Source organism: Brachyistius frenatus, unplaced genomic scaffold (genome assembly GCF_029030835.1).
Source record: "Brachyistius frenatus isolate BFR_SWC_R1_liver_20210118 unplaced genomic scaffold, ASM2903083v1 Contig_84, whole genome shotgun sequence".
NCBI classification, from domain to species: Eukaryota; Metazoa; Chordata; class Actinopteri; family Embiotocidae; genus Brachyistius; species Brachyistius frenatus.
In genome coordinates this window covers 169375-186926 of record NW_027210683.1, presented here as the reverse complement: position 1 = coordinate 186926, position 17552 = coordinate 169375, and the positions used below count along the sequence as shown (strand labels likewise).

Sequence of the window (17552 nt, the reverse complement as noted above, 5' to 3'; positions counted from 1 at the left end):
TGGCTACGCTAACCACTCAAGTTGTACTTTAAATGTGTAGTTGTTCAACACAGATACTGAACTCGCAGCGACTTTGACCTTTGACCTCCAAAATCTCATCAGGTCATTCACTGGTAGCACTGTGATCACTGGATCCAGTGAACCTGTGATCACAGTGATCCTGTGATCGCAATGATCCAGTGATTTCAGTGAACGCTGTCTGAACATCCATGAAACACTAAAAGCAGCTCCTGTTTCAAAGGTTTTATTTTGAGCAAATGTAAACAAATAACGGCAAAGAAACGGCATCGAGCTTGTTCCCTTTTTTCTGAATGTAACGTAACTCCTGTAAAGTTCATGTCTGTGTTTTGTGTCTGCGGTCCAGGTTCTGACGGTCCTCTAGTCCAGAGTGTAGATGTTCTCCGGGACCGGTCTCCTCATCCGGATCTCGTAGATGATGTGAGGAGGCTCATCGGAGGAGAAACTGGAGGCGAGAGGAAACAACCCGTCAGGTCAGAAGATTAACGATGAATCCGCCAGCGTCATGCAAACATTTAGATTTCATAGCAAAAAAAACCTGCAAAACTACTGATGTTTCCCGTCAGTCTGAGCTGGTCGCCGTGGTTACGGTGATTACAAAATGTCTGTGGAGAGATAAACTACGCAGCACGGTGATGCACACGGAGGACCAACAACCCTCGTGAGGAAGATTTCAGAGTGTCGTCTCTTCATCAACATCAGTTCCACACATTAACGTGAAACAAAACCTTCAACACGCCTGCTGACAGCCGAGTGTTCCTGAGCCCATGCACTGATTTCCACTACGACTGTTTATAAAGCGGTGAAACCTGACGACCCAAACGGACTTCAAACATCAGTTTTGGTTCTTCTTCATTCAATCTGATTGTAGGTCAAATTTTCTGAGGAACAGGAAATGTTCAACACGCCCGCCAGCAGCAGGGAGGGAAGGACAACGAGGGACAGGTGAAACTAATCAGGGGGCGGGGCCAACAATCATACAAAGGACAGGAAGTGAAACAAAGACAGACAGCAAGAGGTGAGTCATTTCAAAATCAAACAGGAAGTACAAAACCCTGACTGACCTGAAGACTACGACTGTTTGTTTGACAACAAAATCTGATGTTTCTCGAAGCGCTGCTTTAAAAACAGCCACGATTCTGTAGTGGAAATCATCGCATGGGCTCAGGAACACTCAGCTGTTAGCGAGTGTGTTGACGGTTTCCCCCCAAAAAATTGACCCAAAATCTGATGTTTCTCTGTTCCAGTTTTAGGTTTCCATGGTGACATCACAGATGTTCTCGTACCAGCGTACCAGGTTAAGGTGTTGATGGTGTTGATGAAGAGACGACACTCTGAATACTACCTGATGGAGGTTGTTGCTTCCTGCTGCTCCGTGCGCATCACTGCGCTGCGTTCAACAGGAACAGATATCCCACAATGCATCTCACAACCTGCAGGACGTCATTCATCTGTTCTAAACTCACCAGCCGCTCTTTAAGAATCTCCTGTAAATTCCACCTGCAACACAAAGTTAAGACTTCAGTGTTGAGTTTAATTCATTTACACACTTCCATCATGTTTAGTTTGACAGAAGTGCCGTAGACACAAAATGTTCACGAAAAGAGAAGCAAGAAACATACAGAAACTTCTTGGAGGTAAAATAAAAACATGTTGACGTACGTTTGAAGGCCAGAAAAAGAAAAACTGCAGCCATGATCATCAACACGCTAACGGAGAGAGAGAGGACGGGCACGTTGATCTGGAGGGAGAGCGACGGCAGAGAGTTGTCCACCTGACCGAAGACCAGAGACACGTCTTTACATCCTATTTACACCTTCTTCTTCTGCTCATGTTCAATGGAGGTTGGCAAACAGCTTTAAGGTGTGTCACCGCCCCCTTCAGGTGGTTGCAAGGAATTACTACCAGGTTCCAACCCCATAAAGAGTAAATTAAAACGACAGTCACAAACTATTCGTTCTCTTATTTTTTTTTATTGACTATTTTAAATTCGTGACTAATCTCCGTTCTGACGAATACTTCAGAACATTTTCACCATGTGAAACCATCAAAGGAGCTGCAGGACGAGTCGGCAGGGAAACGGCGACGGAGGCGGTTGCTCGCGGCGACGGAGGCGGTTACTCACGGCGACGGCGTCGGACCGCTGCAGCGTGGAGTTCCTCCTCAGAAGGTCCAGCTGAGACGACAGCAGGGTTTCCCAGTTCACTACGAGGAGACGGAGACAAGCAGAAACACGACGAGCTGAACGGTTTTGACCTTTTTAAGGAACCAAAAGCGAGCGTTGGACTGAACTCTGGTGTTTCTGAGCGTCGTAACGATCCGTTGTAAGAAGGACCTGTCGTCTCACCTGTGGAGGCCGGCGGCTCGGTGACCGGGTCCGTTGTGGTCGGGGTGGTTGTTGGACGAGGACTGGAGACCGGAGCTGAGGAGGAACAAACACTTTAACCTGATTAGAATGAAGGAGGGAGAAAGTCCTGCTCGTGTTCGACTCACCTTTAACAACTCTCAGGTTCATGATCACCTTCTTGTCGTTAAAGAGCCCGTCGATGTCCACCCTGCAGCAGTACGGCCCGCTGTCCGTCCGCCTCACGTTCAGGATGTCTAGGTCCATCTGTCCATCCAGGACATCCCCCGTCAGCCGGTACCGGTCCGCCACCTGCAGCAGGGTCAGTTAGATCACTGTCCAGTGGATCCGAGGCCAGAACTGGGATGTCTGGCCTGTGATGGAAAACGAGACACTTGTTGTATTTCCATCCATCTCTATACAAGATTTCAAAGAGCCCAATGTTGTTCATTTTGGCCTCCTCGTCCTGGAAGTGTTATTTAGGCGGGAATTCAACGCAGCAGCCGAGAGCTAGTTTTTTATTTTTCCCCAGAATGAAACATGTTGGTCGGACTTTATCAAAAACTAAATGTCAAGCTGTTCGTCTTCAAAAAGTTTAAATCACCTGGATAATAACACACCAAACTATCAATAACCTGGATGCTAACATGTAAAATTGTTAATAGCCTGAATATCAATGCAAAAAAGTATAAGTGGCCTTGATATTAACGTAAAAAACTATCAATGACCTGAATTCTAACGTGAAAAAAAAAAAAAAACGAACTTACAACCTGGAACGAAGACTCGTTTGTTGTCAACGACTGAAGAGATGAGTTTTAATGTTTTCTGGGTCATTTTTACCAAATTCAAATATTTTCCCAGAGACACCAAAAACAGTTCGTACCACACGTAAACACAGCTAATGCTGACAACCATTTTACATTTCGTTAATTCCTGTTGTTTCTCCTTGTCGTCACTTTGTTGTAAATGATATCAAAACATCCATAAACTCGTCATATAGTAGATTATTTTCAGCAGCAGGTCTTTCAGCTTTAAATGAGCATTTTATACAGTTTTTGGAAGCTGCATTAAAATGTTTCGTGACTGAAATGTTCGCAAAAGACAAAAGCTTGACTGAACGTCGCCGGATGCTCCCTGACCTTGGAGACGACGCCGTTCTCGTCCGCCTGCAGCAGGATGTTGCTGCACCAGAAGGTCCCGCAGCTCCGACCCCAGCAGACCCGACTCAGACCGAAACGCTTCACGGAGTACTGACAGGACAGAGAGGCCACGCCCCCCTCCGTCACTTTAAAAGGGGAAACAGACGGAAAATGTCCACCTGCAGCACAAAGACACACGGAAACCAAAACTAGTGTAAAAAAACTAAATATGAATTCCCAGTGTAAGAAACCATCAAGTTAAATGACAACAATGAAATGAGATACGATACGATGAGGTGACATTTAATTTACGAGAAGATACGACATGTATGGAGGCGAACCCAGTTTAGTATTTTATCTGTGGAACTGGAAACCCAACAAAAAGACTTGGATACACAAAACAACAACAAAGAGACACAAAACAACTACAAAGAGACAAAACTACAACAAAGAGACAAAACTAGAGACAAAACAACAACACAAAACAACAAAGAGACAAAAAACTACAAAGAGACAAAACAACAACAAAAAGACACAAAACAACTACAAAGAGACAAAACAACAACAAAACTACAACAAAGAGACAAAACTAGAGACAAAACAACTACAAAGACCCAAAACAACAACAAAAACACACAAAACAACTACAAAGGGAAAAAAACAACCACAAAGACACAAAACAACAACAAAGAGACAAAACAACAACAAAGAGACAAAAACAACTACAAAGAGACAAAACAACAACAAAGAGACACAAAACAACTACAAAGGGAAAAAACAACCACAAAGACACAAAACAACAACAAAGAGACAAAACAACTACAAAGAGACAAAACAACAACAACAAAGAGACAAAACAACAACAGAGAGACAAAACAACTACAAAGAGACAAAACAACAACAAAGAGACAAAACAACTACAGAGACAAAACAACAACAAAGAGACAAAACAAATACAAAGAGAAAAAACAACCACAAAGACACAAAACAACCACAAAGAGACAAAACAACTACAAAGAGACAAAACAACAACAACAAAGAGACAAAACAACAACAAAGAGACAAAACAACTACAAAGAGACAAAACAACAACAACAAAGAGACAAAAACAACTACAAAGAGACAAAACAACAACAAAGAGACACAAAACAACTACAAAGGGAAAAAACAACCACAAAGACACAAAACAACCACAAAGAGACAAAACAACTACAAAGAGACGAAACAACAACAACAAAGAGACAAAACAACAACAAAGAGACAAAACAACTACAAAGAGACAAAACAACAACAAAGAGACAAAACAACTACAGAGACAAAACAACAACAAAGAGACAAAACAAATACAAAGAGAAAAAACAACCACAAAGACACAAAACCACCTCAAGCAACTTTGAAAGAAGTTTCTGTTTGAGCTTTACTTAAGTGTCACAGCTGCTTCATGTAAATCAAACGCTCCTCAGAGCTACTTTCAGACCCGCGGTCATGTGTGAGCTGTGATGTCACCGTGTGTGTATGATGATGTCATCGTGTGTTCGATGATGTCGGCTGATTTGTGCGTGTGTCTCACCTGACAGGACGAAGAGGACGGTGATGAAGGTCTGCGGCGTTCGAGGAGAGATGGCAGCCATCCTGTGAGTGTTAGTGTTGGTGTTAGTGTGTGTGTGTGTGTGTGTGTGTGTGTGTGTGTGTGTGTGTGTGTGTGTGTGTGTGTGTGTGTGTGTGTGTGTGTGTGTGTGTGAGAGAGTGACCACTGTCCAGTCAGACGACAACAACAGAACAGTGTGACTTTGTGACAGAGGGATGGGGAGGGGAGGGTTGGGGAGGGTTGGGGAGGGGAGGGCGCACACTGCGTTTCTGTGTGTGTGTGTGTGTGTTTCTGTGTGTGTGTGTGTGTGTGTGTGTATTTGTGTTTCTGTGTGTGTTTTTTTTTGCCATAATTTGAACCTTATCTAGTCATTTATATTTTAAGGTTCTAATGGACTTTCAATCTGAAAAACTGGACACTTTGGTCTCTTTCAACTCAAACGCGCGTGAAGCTTTTTAAGAGTTTAAGTTAAATAAGATGTTAATTGTCCATTTGGTCTGAAGGAAAATAAAAATAAAACATTTTAAAGCAGAACAGACGAGGATACAGAGTCCAAACTGAAGGAGACATTGAAGACAAAAAGACGTGTCTCCTTAGCACACACACACACACACACACACACACACACACACACACACACACACACACACTGCTGGCTGTGGCGACGTCGCAGTCATACAGAGAACTCTTTTATCCACATCAAATATTTCTGTTTTCTCCACTTCGTCCCTTTTTCTCCCCAAACTGACAATCTGAGAGACTTTTATTTTGAAAACGGAATAATTCAATCAAAACGTGTTTGACTTGTAAAAACTTTAATCAACATCTCCAACATTTTAATGTAGAAAAGACGTCAATTAAAAAAGACTCAAAGGAAACATCACTGTTATAACTGCAGACAGGAAATCGCCGTAGTTCCTGACAGGAAATGATCACAAACAGATAAATGAAAGCAAATGATTGGAATATGACGTCGCAGTCATACAGAGAACTCTTTTATCCACATCCATTATTATTTCTCTTTTCTCCACTTCCTCCCTTTTTCTCCCCAAACTGACAATCTGAGATGCTTTTATTTTCATGCTTAACTTGAAACTTAAAAAAACTTAAAATAAATTTCAAAAAACATCCTCAACATTTTACTGTAGAAAACAAATATTAATACAAAATTTAAAATTGTAGTTTTTCCACCAAAAGACTGAAAGGAAACATTAAAAATGCAGATAGGAAGTCGCTTTAGTTCCTGAGAGGAAATGATCATTAACATATAAATGAAAGCAAATGACTGAGAAGATGAAGCATGCTTAATCTATCTACGACTGGTCGTTGTCTTCATCTTCTGGGACCTTCTGAGCGTTGTCGACTTCAGATCGGAGCGTTTGCAGCCGTCTGATCTGTGAAACTCTCCTTGAGCGAACGCTCCTTCTCCAGCGGGGAGTGACCGTCCGGCCACAACTTTTCTACCTTATCCTTAGCATCCTCGAAACTATCAAAATACAAATCTGATTTGATAGGCGGGTAACCTTTACCGCAGAACTTCAGGTTCTCTCTCAGTTGATCGACGTTGAACTTCAGAACCTGCCAGAGAAGAAACACAACGAGACAAACGCCTGTTTTCGTGGACAATATGACTCAGTATTCATCCGTAAGGCGGTGAACGATTCATCACACCAGCTTCTCAAATGTGCTTCTCTTATTTATTTTTAATAACTACGTGGTTTGGACTGTCGGTTGGTTTTGGACTCTGGGTCACTGCGATGAGAACTTTTCTGTTGTCAGAAATGTACAGACAAAACAACCCATCACAGCCCGACCTTGGCGGTTCAACTTAGGTCGCCAATCCATCAGTCAGCAGTCGCTAACCAGACACAGACTTGAACCCACCTAAGAGGGCCGCTGCTGTAATACGATGATTAAACAACGACGGAAAGATAAGAAGCTTCAGAGACGTTACCTGTCTGTTCTCCACGTGCAGGGCGATGACCACGTTATCCCAAACATAAAACTGATGGTTAAACACCCGTTGAGCCTCCATCTGCATCTCTTCATCTCTGTGGATCAACTCAAACCTGACAAGAACAGAGTCAAACAGTTTATATCTCGCAGTACATTGTGGCTCCGCCCACCTGACGATCACTCATTGGAAACCTGACGATACTACGTCCCGCCCACCGATAGCTGTAACCTGACTGCACCACAGGCCTGTCAATCAAACAGACACGCCCCCAAAAACAGGTCTTCTTGAATCTTCTTTTCTAATGAATGAGGGATTATTTTCAGATGGACCTCCAGAAAACTAAGAAGAAGGAGTGACTTTAGCTAACAACACCGAGATAACTGATGGACACATTTTATTCACTTTGGATTTGATGAGAGAAGTTGAATGGGAGTCTATGGAGCCGGAGGCTTTTTGGAGCCGACCTCTAGTGGCACTCGCTGGTATTGCAGCTGAAGACACTTCTGCTACGAACACGTTTATATCCAGTCTGTGGTCTTACCAATGTGTCTCACTCATGGCCTCCGGCCTCCAGATGAAGCAGCCATTTCTGTAAACGCAGACGGCGTTCGGGTCATCAGTCAGCAAAGGGTACTCTGAAAACTTCTCCTGATTGGCCGGGCTGTGGACCAACACGACATGAACCACTTCCTGTTTGTACAGGTCGGTCTCTTTCACCCGCATGACGGGCGGCTGGCCGGAGCAAAACTGGAGACAACAAGAGATGTTCGAATGAAAAAACACACACTTGTGTCTCTTTGTTTTTGTTGTTTAGCTTCTCTGTGTTTTGTCTTTTCCTGGTTGTGTATCTGTGTATTTAACTGTTTTGTGTCTCTGGGGCTCCGACATAGATTTAGATTATTTTGTTTTTACCTGTTGATGACCTGACTCTTAGTAACCTGTCATGGCTGGACTCAGATAAAAAGCTAAATACTGATGGATGATCAATCAGTGAAATAAACACTTCACGTACTTCATGTCTATTTGTACAGAAAATAAACTCAGTTTTAAATTCAGTTGAAGACTGATATTTTCTTTTTCAGGGATGTGAGTTGGTACCTGCTCGCTGTAGGCCGTCAGCAGCTCCTCCAGGGGGAAGGTGAAGCGGTACGAGCCCAGCCTGGACGTCTCCAGAAAGGCCGGCGAGGTGGCGAACTTCCACAGGAAGCTCTGCTGCATGGCGACCTGCTCCTCCGTCCGCTCCTCGTACTTCTCCTCCAGGAGTCTCGTCTCAGCTGACTTTATCTCCTCCGGTCCAACAGACAGACTCCACCACACCAGGGAGTCTTTGCTCAGATCTCTGAAGCCTTCAGCCATCTTGATGCCGTGTAAACCTTCTCCCCAGGTGTCGTGTTTCAGACGACACACCTGGAACTCCGGTTGAGGATATGCTGGGATGTTTTCTTTGAACAGGTATTTGTTAACATGTGAATGAACTTGTTTCAGATCATTCAGCCTCAAGTGATGACCGTCACGAGCCCAATACTCATGTCTATTTTTGTTGCTGCGTTTCTCCATTGTCAGATGATGTCGTCGTTTAAGTCCTGAAGGGAGTTTGTGCTGACTGTCTGTTGCTCTGTAGGTGAGTTGCGTTTTCTCTGAAACAGCACAAGTTTTAAGCAACGCCCCGCTTCTTACCACACATATTGTGCAACACTGGAAAGAACATCCTGGATGTTTTTGAACAGACTCCAAACCCAGATCTCCGAACTTCTTGTTTCAGATCATTCAGCCTCAAGTGCCGATCACGAACAAACCGCTTTTCAAGTCCTCTTCTTTTTGTGTGTGTCTGCACACTTTTAATATTTGACATGGTTTGTCCGCTTTATTTAAATATTGGTTTTGAATATTTTTAAATGTGGTAACGTCCGGCTGGAAGTTAGAGACTTTTATTCTGAAGGAGGACCGGAAGTTGATGTGCTCATTAACAGCTAGCTTGATGCCGGTGTCACGGAGCCAAGTACGGCAGCTCCGTCCGGTGGAGAAACGTTAAACTACGAGAAAAACGGAAAAGTGTGCGGCCGCCATTAAACTGATCGGAGCTGCGATATTTAACCAACAAACTGTTGACCAGGTTTAATGCGGTGTGACGTGTCGGAGTCTGGCGGAAGTTCGTAGCTAACTAATGTAGCCTGAGTAGCTGGAGCTAACGGGATTAGCTCTGCGGCTAAATGGCCGCGAGGCGGATCACCTGGTCGAGTCAGCTGGGACACCTGTGAAGGTGAGTGCCTGATGGCTTATCCGCTGCGGCTCGGTACATGACGTCAGTGGTCTGAGTAAAGGTAAACAGGCACGTGTTCAGGAAAACGACGCCAAACTCCGGCGGTAGTTCTTCACATTTTAAAGTTCTCGTCATTCAGCAGCTGCTAATGTTGGCTAACAGGTGACTCCTGTTTGATCAGCTGTTCTACAGGTCGGCTTCAATACGGCACACAGAACTGCCTTCATACTTCTTTAAATGTTAAAGTTGACTCATCCATCAGCTGACCGGTAACTCCTCCGTTCAGGAGCTGCTCCACAGATCTTTAAATTATGACTCATTGGAGCAGCGATGGAAACTCTTGTAGGTGACTCCTGCTCTGACATGGATTTGTGTTTCTGCCATGTTTTACCTGTAAAGACTTTTACTGGACGGTAGAGGAAGATTATTTACCAAAGAAAGAGTCCATGTTGCTGTAAAATGAGTTCCTCACGCTGAAGTAACGTCTCGGGAAATATCACCGTCAGTTTGAGCTGATTAATCTTTAGTCCTCTGATCCGAGGGGACGATTAACGACGCAGAGGAACCGGTTCTGTATTTTTACCCCGTGTGTGTCCAGGATGCTCCAGGGCCCGTACAGCGGCCTGGACCGGGACCGGCCCCTCATCCGGCTGCCGTTCACCAGCTTCGCCGTGGCGACGGTTCTGCTGCCTCTGACCGGCCTCATCGGCTGCCTCTTCGTCTCTCTGGTGTACCACTTCGAGGACGCCACGTACACACACTGCCAGGTGAGTCGACGGGACGATGACGTCAGATCACACTTTATTCACCCCAAAAAAGCACAGTCAACCCGGAAAGTCCTTAAAAGTGTCCGTGTTGACCACCAGGTGTCGAACTACCTCCCGTCCATCAGCGCCGCCATCAGCCGCGTGCCGGAGCGCTACATCTGGCGCTGCTGCATCGGCCTCCACTCTGCGCCGCGCTACCTGGTGGCCGCCGCCTACTTCAACTTCTACCGCGGCCGCTTCGCCCAGCGGCTGCCGGAGCTCCTGCTGAGCGGGCTCGCGCTCCTCTGCAGCCTCGCCGAGAACACGGGCCTCCTGCTGCTCACATACGTGCTGTCCACCGAAACATACAGTGAGTCAGCTGACCCGCGTCAGGTGGGCGGGGTTTAAAAAAACGGCCGACGTCGCACGAACTTAGATTTCTGTTCAGCAGGACGTCCGTCGAAACACGAAACTGAAGTTTTTCTTCTGTTTTTAAACAAACGACGCGTTCATAACATGTTTCTTTTTTACCTGCTGGCAGAGCCAGGCTAACGGTTTCACCTCGTTTCCAGTCTTTATGCTAAGCTAAGCTAACAGCTGCTGTTAAAACACCTTTTAACCGTTTGTGTTTACGTGTCCGTGCTGCCGTCACTGTGGACCTTTCCGTCTTTAACTTCCTGTTTGTCTCCGCAGGTGTTCATAAAAACGGTTTCATCGTGTTCATCGGGAGCTCGCTGCTGCACATGCTCATTACGTGCCGGCTGTGGTACGTGATCAGGAAACATTACGTAAACCCGGAGGTAAACAAACCGTATGAACCGACATATCCTCATAAAACACATAGGAAATATACAAAATAATAAAACCTTCAGAAAACAGAGGAGGCGGGTCTGAACATGGTTCTGATTTTATTAATAACTAATCAATACTTCAGTTTTCGCGCACTTTTAAAATAGAAACTAAAGTTAAAAAAATTAAGCTAAAGTAAAAATCATGACATTAATTAAAAAAAATAAAAATCTAAATTCTTACAATATGTTCAATTAAGCAAAAATAATGAATAAAATTTAAGTAAAAATAATGTAAAATAAATGCACTGAAATTTAAAAATTATACACAATTGAAAAATTCACAAGAACAATAGTCCAAAATCAAAAATGAATTAGAAAATATCAGAAACTGAAATAAATCATTTAAATTAAAGATAAAGAAAAAAATTATCTAAAATAAAAAATATATATTTATATATATGTTTATGAATTTTTGTTTTATTTTGGTGTATTATGGAATCTTGGACCGTAGAGAATTATTAAGGGCGTGTTTCACTTTCTTTTCTTTCTTTTTTTCTTTTTTTTGCCATTTAGTTTGCGAAACAATAATAATTAAAATATATCGATCAATCATATCATCAGTCGGTCGTGTAAGTGTCGGTCGGTTGTGGTTCCGAACGTCGTCCAGCCCGGTTTCACAGTCGGATCAGCAGCCATGAAAACTTGTGTTGAAGGTGTTGTTACCAGAGTCTCCCTGCAGGGGGCACTGCTGAGCTGGAAATCTGCTTCATGACACAGAGCTGGATGAGAGTCCACTGGAACCCTGAGAGGGGAGCAGGAGGTTTTAGAAGAGTTAAAGGGTCCTTGAAAGGTTTGGAGGTTCTGCCGGTTCAGTCCGAGGATCTCCTGCGGCGGGATTTAATGGGTCTCCGGGGGGTTCTGTGGTTCTTCAGGGTGACCAGAAGTGTTTAAAGAGGATTGTGTGATCCCTGTGTTGATGTGATGACTCCTTCAGGAGGTCCCTGTTGGACTTCACGAGGAGGATTCAAGGGTCTTTAAAAATGGACCATTCAGGAGTTCGTGAAGTTCCTTAAACGGGTTCGGTGGTACTTGAAGGAGGTTTGAGGTTCTCGTGGACCCAGAATTATTGTTCATGGTCCTTGAATCAGTTCTAGTGGCGCTCATGGAAGGTTTTTTGGGGGTCTTTGAGGAGGTCTTCATAGTGTTTGATGTGACGGTTCATGAGGAGGTCGTAGAGTCCGAGAAAAGCTCCAGGAATGTTTCAGGAGGTACTTGTGATCCTTGAAAAGGTTCCAGCGCTGCCTGGTGTTCTCCAGGTACTCTGAATGCAGGACTCGGTGGTGGTTCCTAAGGAGGATTCAGGATCTTTGAGTAGGTCCTGTTCTGGTTCCAGGAGGTCCACTTGAAGAGGACTTAAGAAGGTTCTCGTTGAGGTTCTAATTGACCCAGAAGAGTGTTAGTGGTGCTGGAAGGGTTTCTTAGGTTCCTGCTGTCGGTGCTGGTCTTAAGGAGGATTTCGGGATCTGTTTGTAGGTTCTTCTTCAGGTGGTTCTACGAGCCCCGGTGGCGGTTTTTAAGAGTCTCCAACGAGATCTTTATGGTGCTTGAGGGGACCAAAGACATGTTGGAAGGTTTTCTCTGAGGTTCAGTTGCAGACCAACATTCTGCTTTAAATAGAGTTCAGAAAGAGGAAGTCCTCATTGGGATCCGGTTTGTGAGATCAGCGGCAGGTTTTTTTAAATGATCTGAAGGGAACAGGAAGTGGACGTTTGAACTGATCACAGGCCTGTTTTTAGACCCCGTTCTGCTGCTTCTCTGTTTCAGTTTCAGCTCATGCGACCGGATCGATGTGGATCCTCGTTCAGCACCCGTCTGTCCCCATAAACTTCACGATGTGACCGCTGACCGTCCAGCAAACCTTATTTTGAAAACTCTGAGTTTCCACACATCTGCAGTAACTCTTTAAACCTTTAACGTCCAGCAAGTCCGTTTATTTAAAACAGTTTAAAGCTGATCAACAGAGAAATAATCATCAAATGTTTCAGTCGTTGATTCATTTTATAAACCAGCAGATTCGTCAATAATGAACTTGTTTGTTGCTGCTTTGATAAAACTTGTAGAAATACGAGCGTCCACCACAGAAGCAGTTTGTTGTCCAGTGAGGTTCAATCGAGCTGCTGCGTGGTAGTAATCAATAAATCTGACACGTTTTAATTCCCTCTGTCAGGAAGTGACGTCGTTTCGCTGGAAGGTGCGTCTCTTCCTGTTCAACGTCAGCTGTTGTCTGGCCGCCGCCTACTTCTTCAGACGCCACAACAAGTACTGCGAAGCAGGCGGTAAGTCCGGCTGCTTCTGGCCGACATTTCAACGTGTTTTCTTCGTGTCTTTAAACCTCCCAGAGTTCAAAACTGAGCACTTAAAAACCTGCAGTTCCTTGAACGTCCACTCGAAGCTCCGGCAGCAAGTCGGTCCCAACAGACCACCGCGTTACAGAAACACGTCTTGGTCTCGGTAGATAATTTCCCCGTTCACGACAACGGTTCGAATTTTTCATGGAACAATTAAGGATGAACGTAAAACTGCAAATCTTGGTGTCATAATATGAAAAGATTCAGAGAATCTGGAGAAATCTCTGAACACAAGGGACAAGGCTGGAAACCAATATTGGATGGTGGTGATCTTCAGGCCCTCAGGCAGCACTGCATTAAAAACACACTATTCTGGAGTGGAAATCACTGCATGGGCTCAGGAACACTTGTTTTTACTGTTTTGGAAACATTTTAACATCTGAAATACCTCCTGGATGTCGTGCGTCTGATGCTTGTAGCGTTTGTGTGTGTTGGTGAAGACGATGGTGAGCCTTCATCAGCTGTTCCCTCTTCCTCCAGTCTACACCCTGTTCGCCTTCTTCGAGTACCTGGTGGTCTTCTCCAACATGGCCTTCCACATGACCGCCTTCTGGGACTTCGAGACCAAAGAGGTGATGGTGGCGACGCCGCCGGAGGACAAACGATACTGAGGACCATGTCTGACGGAGGGACGGCGGGGAGGTTAGTCTGGACTGAAGCGTCTGAACTGAGGACTGACTGACGCTGCAGGTGAGATTAAACCGGATCGCTGCAGCAGCCTCGCGGTGTTCAGACTGTTGGAGAGTCGCCGCTCCTCCATCCACATACGACGTGTATTCAATCACAACTTTATTTAATTTTTATCTTTGTGGACAATGCGGTGCAAATAAATCATGTTTTAACATACGAGAAATGTTAAGCTCCTCCCCTTTTCTGTTGTTGGGTTTCGGCTCCTCCTTCGATTTTAAATGTGTTTTTAAATCTGTTAATTCATCCTTTAATTTATGAGTTCAGTTAATTAATGAAAACACTGTTGAGAAGTAATAAATGAATTGTTTTTATTCTTTAATTTTAATACTAAAGGCGTTGTAACCTGTCAGATGGAAACTGAATTGTTCACATGAATATGTTACAGATTAACTTTGGATATCGGCTCCTTTTTGAATATGCAAATGTTCTTGCATCATCATCATCAGCAGCAGGTACACAGACCGTCAGTGTTTCCTGCTGCAGAACAAAGGCTCTCATGATGTTCAGTAAACATGATTTGACTGAAATTAAACTCAACGAGTGTCACGGCTTCCTGAGAAATCCTAAAAATAAAACCGCCCATCAGCAGAGTTGAACTTTAGCTGCACGGCTGCTGGTTCCTGCAGAGTTACTAGAATATACACGTTTATTAAAGTGCAATACCACCGAGGGCCACTAGGGGCGGCTCCAGTCTCCAGTCTGGTATTTTAAAAGCCAGAAGTGACCATATTTGGACGAGCTGGGGGAGGAGCCTAAACTAATAAGGAGTGACTTTAGCTAACAACACCGAGATAACTGATGGACACATTTTATTCACTTTGGATTTGATGAGAGAAGTTGAATGGGAGTCTATGGAGCCGGAGGCTTTTTGGAGCCGACCTCTAGTGGCACTCGCTGGGATTGCAGATATAGGAGATCACCAGAACATTAATCTCCTTCTTTAAAACCAAGATCTTAAAACCTTCACAGAACTTTGTAAATCCCTCGTAGATCTGTAGAACTTTTGTTTTCTTCACCGTAAAACAAACAGCAAAGAAGAAGAGCCGTTTTATTGGTTTAATCTGTTTTCAGGGTCTCCGGCAGCACAATCACCTCCACCGAGCATCAGACATGATGTTAAACTCTCAGGTCTCGTTTATCAAATGTCCACTTTAAATCTCGGGGACGCTTAGGCAGGAGACGAGGGACAGGAAGAGGAAGTGGCTCGCCGCCTCCGAGGAGACGCTCGGGAGGAAAACACGACATCCTGGAACTCTGACGAGAAACGGCCGAGTCGCACAAACGTCTTCTTTCAACCTCCGAGCAGCTCCACGTCCAAATATCCTCCTTCAGCTGGTCGTATCTTCAGACGGGTTTCAATCAAACATTTAGGATGACTTTTATTCTGAAGGAAGCTTCATGTGTGACAGGAAATTAAATATGGTTTTTAAAAGTTTTAAAAAGTTAAAAGCGAGTTTCTAATGTGATTATTGAAAGAATCCTTTCATGGTTTTGGGGAAGTTGTTTGTCTGCAGGTCATTAATTTAACTCACTTCCTCCAAACTTAATTTACCTGAACAACAGAAGAGACGCGACGGATGACGTCACGCTGTTCAAAACTTTGTATTTGGAGAACTTGAAGTGGAAATAATAATAATAATAATAATAATAATGATAATGATAATGATGATGATGTTCAGACAAACAAAAAGTCTTCAAAGTAAAAAGTGAATAAATGATCAACTTTACTTGTTTATTATAACAAGTTATTTCTCATGTTTTGTATTTTTTTTTTGGCTGGTGACAAACGTTAGCTTGCTAACATGCTAAGCTAAGATAGCAAACATTACCTGCTCTTCAAAAACCAAAATATTCTGTAAACTGGTGCAATTTACACATTAAAGACTGAAAATATTAAAGACTGAAAATATTGAAGACTGAAAATATTGAAGACTGAAAATATTAAAGACTGAAAATAAAAACCAGGAATTCTCACAAAACTAGCATAAAAATATCTGGAGCTAATTAGCTTCAAGCAGTCAGAAAAATGAGTTAAACATCTGATATTAGTTTAAAATACGAGTTAAACATCTGATATTAGTTTAAAATACGAGTTAAACATCTGATATTAGTTTAAAATACGAGTTAAACATCTGATATTAGTTTAAAATACGAGTTAAACATCTGATATTAGTTTAAAATACGAGTAAACATCTGATATTAGTTTAAAATATGAGTTAAACATCTGATATTAGTTTAAAATACGAGTTAAACATCTGATATTAGTTTAAACATCTGATATTAGTTTAAAATATGAGTTAAACATCTGATATTAGTTTAAAATACGAGTTAAACATCTGATATTAGTTTAAACATCTGATATTAGTTTAAAATATGAGTTAAACATCTGATATTAGTTTAAAATCTGATATTAGTTTAAACATCTGATATTAGTTTAAAATTAAACATCTGAGTTAAACATCTGATATTAGTTTAAAATACGAGTTAAACATCTGATATTAGTTTAAAATACGAGTTAAACATCTGATATTAGTTTAAAATACGAGTTAAACATCTGATATTAGTTTAAAATACGAGTTAAACATCTGATATTAGTTTAAAATACGAGTTAAACATCTGATATTAGTTTAAAATACGAGTTAAACATCTGATATTAGTTTAAAGATACGAGTTAAACATCTGATATTAGTTTAAAATACGAGTTAAACATCTGATATTAGTTTAAAATACGAGTTAAACATCTGATATTAGTTTAAAGATACGAGTTAAACATCTGATATTAGTTTAAAATACGAGTTAAACATCTGATATTAGTTTACAGATACGAGTTAAACATCTGATATTAGTTTAAAATACGAGTTAAACATCTGATATTAGTTTAAAATACGAGTTAAACATCTGATATTAGTTTAAAAATAGTTTAAAGATGTTTAACTTTGACTTTTCTCAGTTTCCTTGAAAACGTGAATTAATTGTTAGCATGCTGCCGTTAGCCTTTAGCTCAAAGCAGGAATAAAACACGTCAGGCAGATGTGATGTATGAAACATATTTTAAATGTATTGTCACATTTAAATAAAAAAAATACAGTAAATTAAATCATCAACAGAAACAATCACTTTAAATCAAGGAATTTAGTAACTGAGAGAAACTAGATGATTGTTAGCCGTGCTAGCGTCGTGGCTAAAAACAATGTTTTCCACCAACTCTGTATTTCTTCTTTAAACATCTGTTCTTTAAACATCTGTTCTCAGGACTCGTCGTGTCGACGTGGCAGAATGTTTATTATGGGATGGTGCTTCTTTAACGTTGTTAGCATTTATCATTTACAACGTTTTTACGTTTTAATCAGAAATCATTTTTAAACATTTTCACATCACGAACATTTTTCTGCTCAAAGTTTCCTTTCAACTCTTTTTTTTTTTATAAAACATTTGCAAACTAGTTTTCACCTCAAACTCAACCGTGTCAAACATCACGTCTTCTTTATTGATTATTTTTAAACTCTTTTTTTTCCTATTTAATATTCGGCCTGTTTTTATTGTCTCGACGTCTTCAGACTAAAACGTGTCGATTTTCCTCGAGATTTTTTATTTTAAATTTTAAAAGGTTT

At 42.2% G+C, this 17552-nt stretch overlaps 3 protein-coding genes across 9 annotated transcripts; 1 reads left to right on the top strand and 2 right to left on the bottom strand.

Annotated features, from left to right (window-relative positions):
- Window positions 1-228: 228 nt before the first annotated feature.
- timd4 (T cell immunoglobulin and mucin domain containing 4) lies at window positions 229-5223 on the bottom strand. 4 transcript variants are annotated; one of them, XR_011311386.1, is made up of 9 exons: window positions 5072-5223; window positions 3502-3680; window positions 2512-2674; window positions 2366-2440; window positions 2144-2223; window positions 1681-1792; window positions 1485-1518; window positions 1083-1408; window positions 379-463 (listed from the first exon to the last, which is right to left on the bottom strand). XR_011311386.1 is itself a non-coding variant. In XM_069709716.1 (9 exons), the coding sequence occupies exons 1-8, from the start codon at window positions 5130-5132 to the stop codon at window positions 1360-1362; spliced, it is 753 nt and encodes a 250-aa protein (XP_069565817.1). In that variant the 5' UTR covers window positions 5133-5223; the 3' UTR covers window positions 385-463; window positions 1313-1359. The 4 variants fall into 4 exon arrangements, 3 of the variants coding, with proteins under 3 accessions (XP_069565815.1, XP_069565817.1, XP_069565816.1); XM_069709716.1 differs by having other exon boundaries at window positions 385-463; window positions 1313-1408; XM_069709714.1 differs by lacking the exon at window positions 1083-1408 and having other exon boundaries at window positions 229-463; window positions 5072-5220.
- A 675-nt stretch (window positions 5224-5898) lies between these two features.
- On the bottom strand, window positions 5899-8685 carry LOC138627376 (uncharacterized). The gene is made up of 4 exons (XM_069709654.1): window positions 8145-8685; window positions 7588-7793; window positions 7044-7158; window positions 5899-6667 (listed from the first exon to the last, which is right to left on the bottom strand). The coding sequence occupies exons 1-4, from the start codon at window positions 8601-8603 to the stop codon at window positions 6455-6457; spliced, it is 993 nt and encodes a 330-aa protein (XP_069565755.1). The 5' UTR covers window positions 8604-8685; the 3' UTR covers window positions 5899-6454.
- Window positions 8686-9011: 326 nt separating this feature from the next.
- pgap2 (post-GPI attachment to proteins 2) lies at window positions 9012-16004 on the top strand. Of its 4 annotated transcripts, XR_011311381.1 has the most exons (8): window positions 9012-9306; window positions 9905-10073; window positions 10173-10422; window positions 10746-10852; window positions 13071-13179; window positions 13732-13941; window positions 14327-14393; window positions 15013-16002. XR_011311381.1 is itself a non-coding variant. In XM_069709679.1 (6 exons), exons 2-6 carry the CDS (start codon window positions 9906-9908, stop codon window positions 13860-13862), a joined length of 765 nt encoding a protein of 254 aa, XP_069565780.1. In that variant the 5' UTR covers window positions 9012-9306; window position 9905; the 3' UTR covers window positions 13863-14331. The 4 variants fall into 4 exon arrangements, 1 of the variants encoding a protein (XP_069565780.1); XR_011311380.1 differs by having other exon boundaries at window positions 14327-16004; XR_011311382.1 differs by lacking the exon at window positions 14327-14393 and having other exon boundaries at window positions 15013-16000.
- Window positions 16005-17552: the final 1548 nt, after the last annotated feature.

Coding starts and splice junctions, on each gene's coding strand:
- pgap2 (XM_069709679.1), top strand. CDS start 9,906: ATGCTCCAGGGCCCGTACAGCGGCCTGGACCGGGACCGGCCCCTCATC. Junction 10,074..10,172: donor CCACGTACACACACTGCCAG/GTGAGTCGACGG, acceptor GTTGACCACCAG/GTGTCGAACTACCTCCCGTC. Junction 13,180..13,731: donor CAAGTACTGCGAAGCAGGCG/GTAAGTCCGGCT, acceptor CTCTTCCTCCAG/TCTACACCCTGTTCGCCTTC.
- LOC138627376 (XM_069709654.1), bottom strand. CDS start 8,603: ATGGAGAAACGCAGCAACAAAAATAGACATGAGTATTGGGCTCGTGAC. Junction 7,794..8,144: donor TGACGGCCTACAGCGAGCAG/GTACCAACTCAC, acceptor TGTTGTCTCCAG/TTTTGCTCCGGCCAGCCGCC. Junction 7,159..7,587: donor GCCATGAGTGAGACACATTG/GTAAGACCACAG, acceptor TGTTCTTGTCAG/GTTTGAGTTGATCCACAGAG.
- timd4 (XM_069709714.1), bottom strand. CDS start 5,132: ATGGCTGCCATCTCTCCTCGAACGCCGCAGACCTTCATCACCGTCCTC. Junction 3,681..5,071: donor CGTCCTCTTCGTCCTGTCAG/GTGAGACACACG, acceptor TTTGTGCTGCAG/GTGGACATTTTCCGTCTGTT. Junction 1,519..1,680: donor TCTTTTTCTGGCCTTCAAAC/GTACGTCAACAT, acceptor TTTGTGTTGCAG/GTGGAATTTACAGGAGATTC.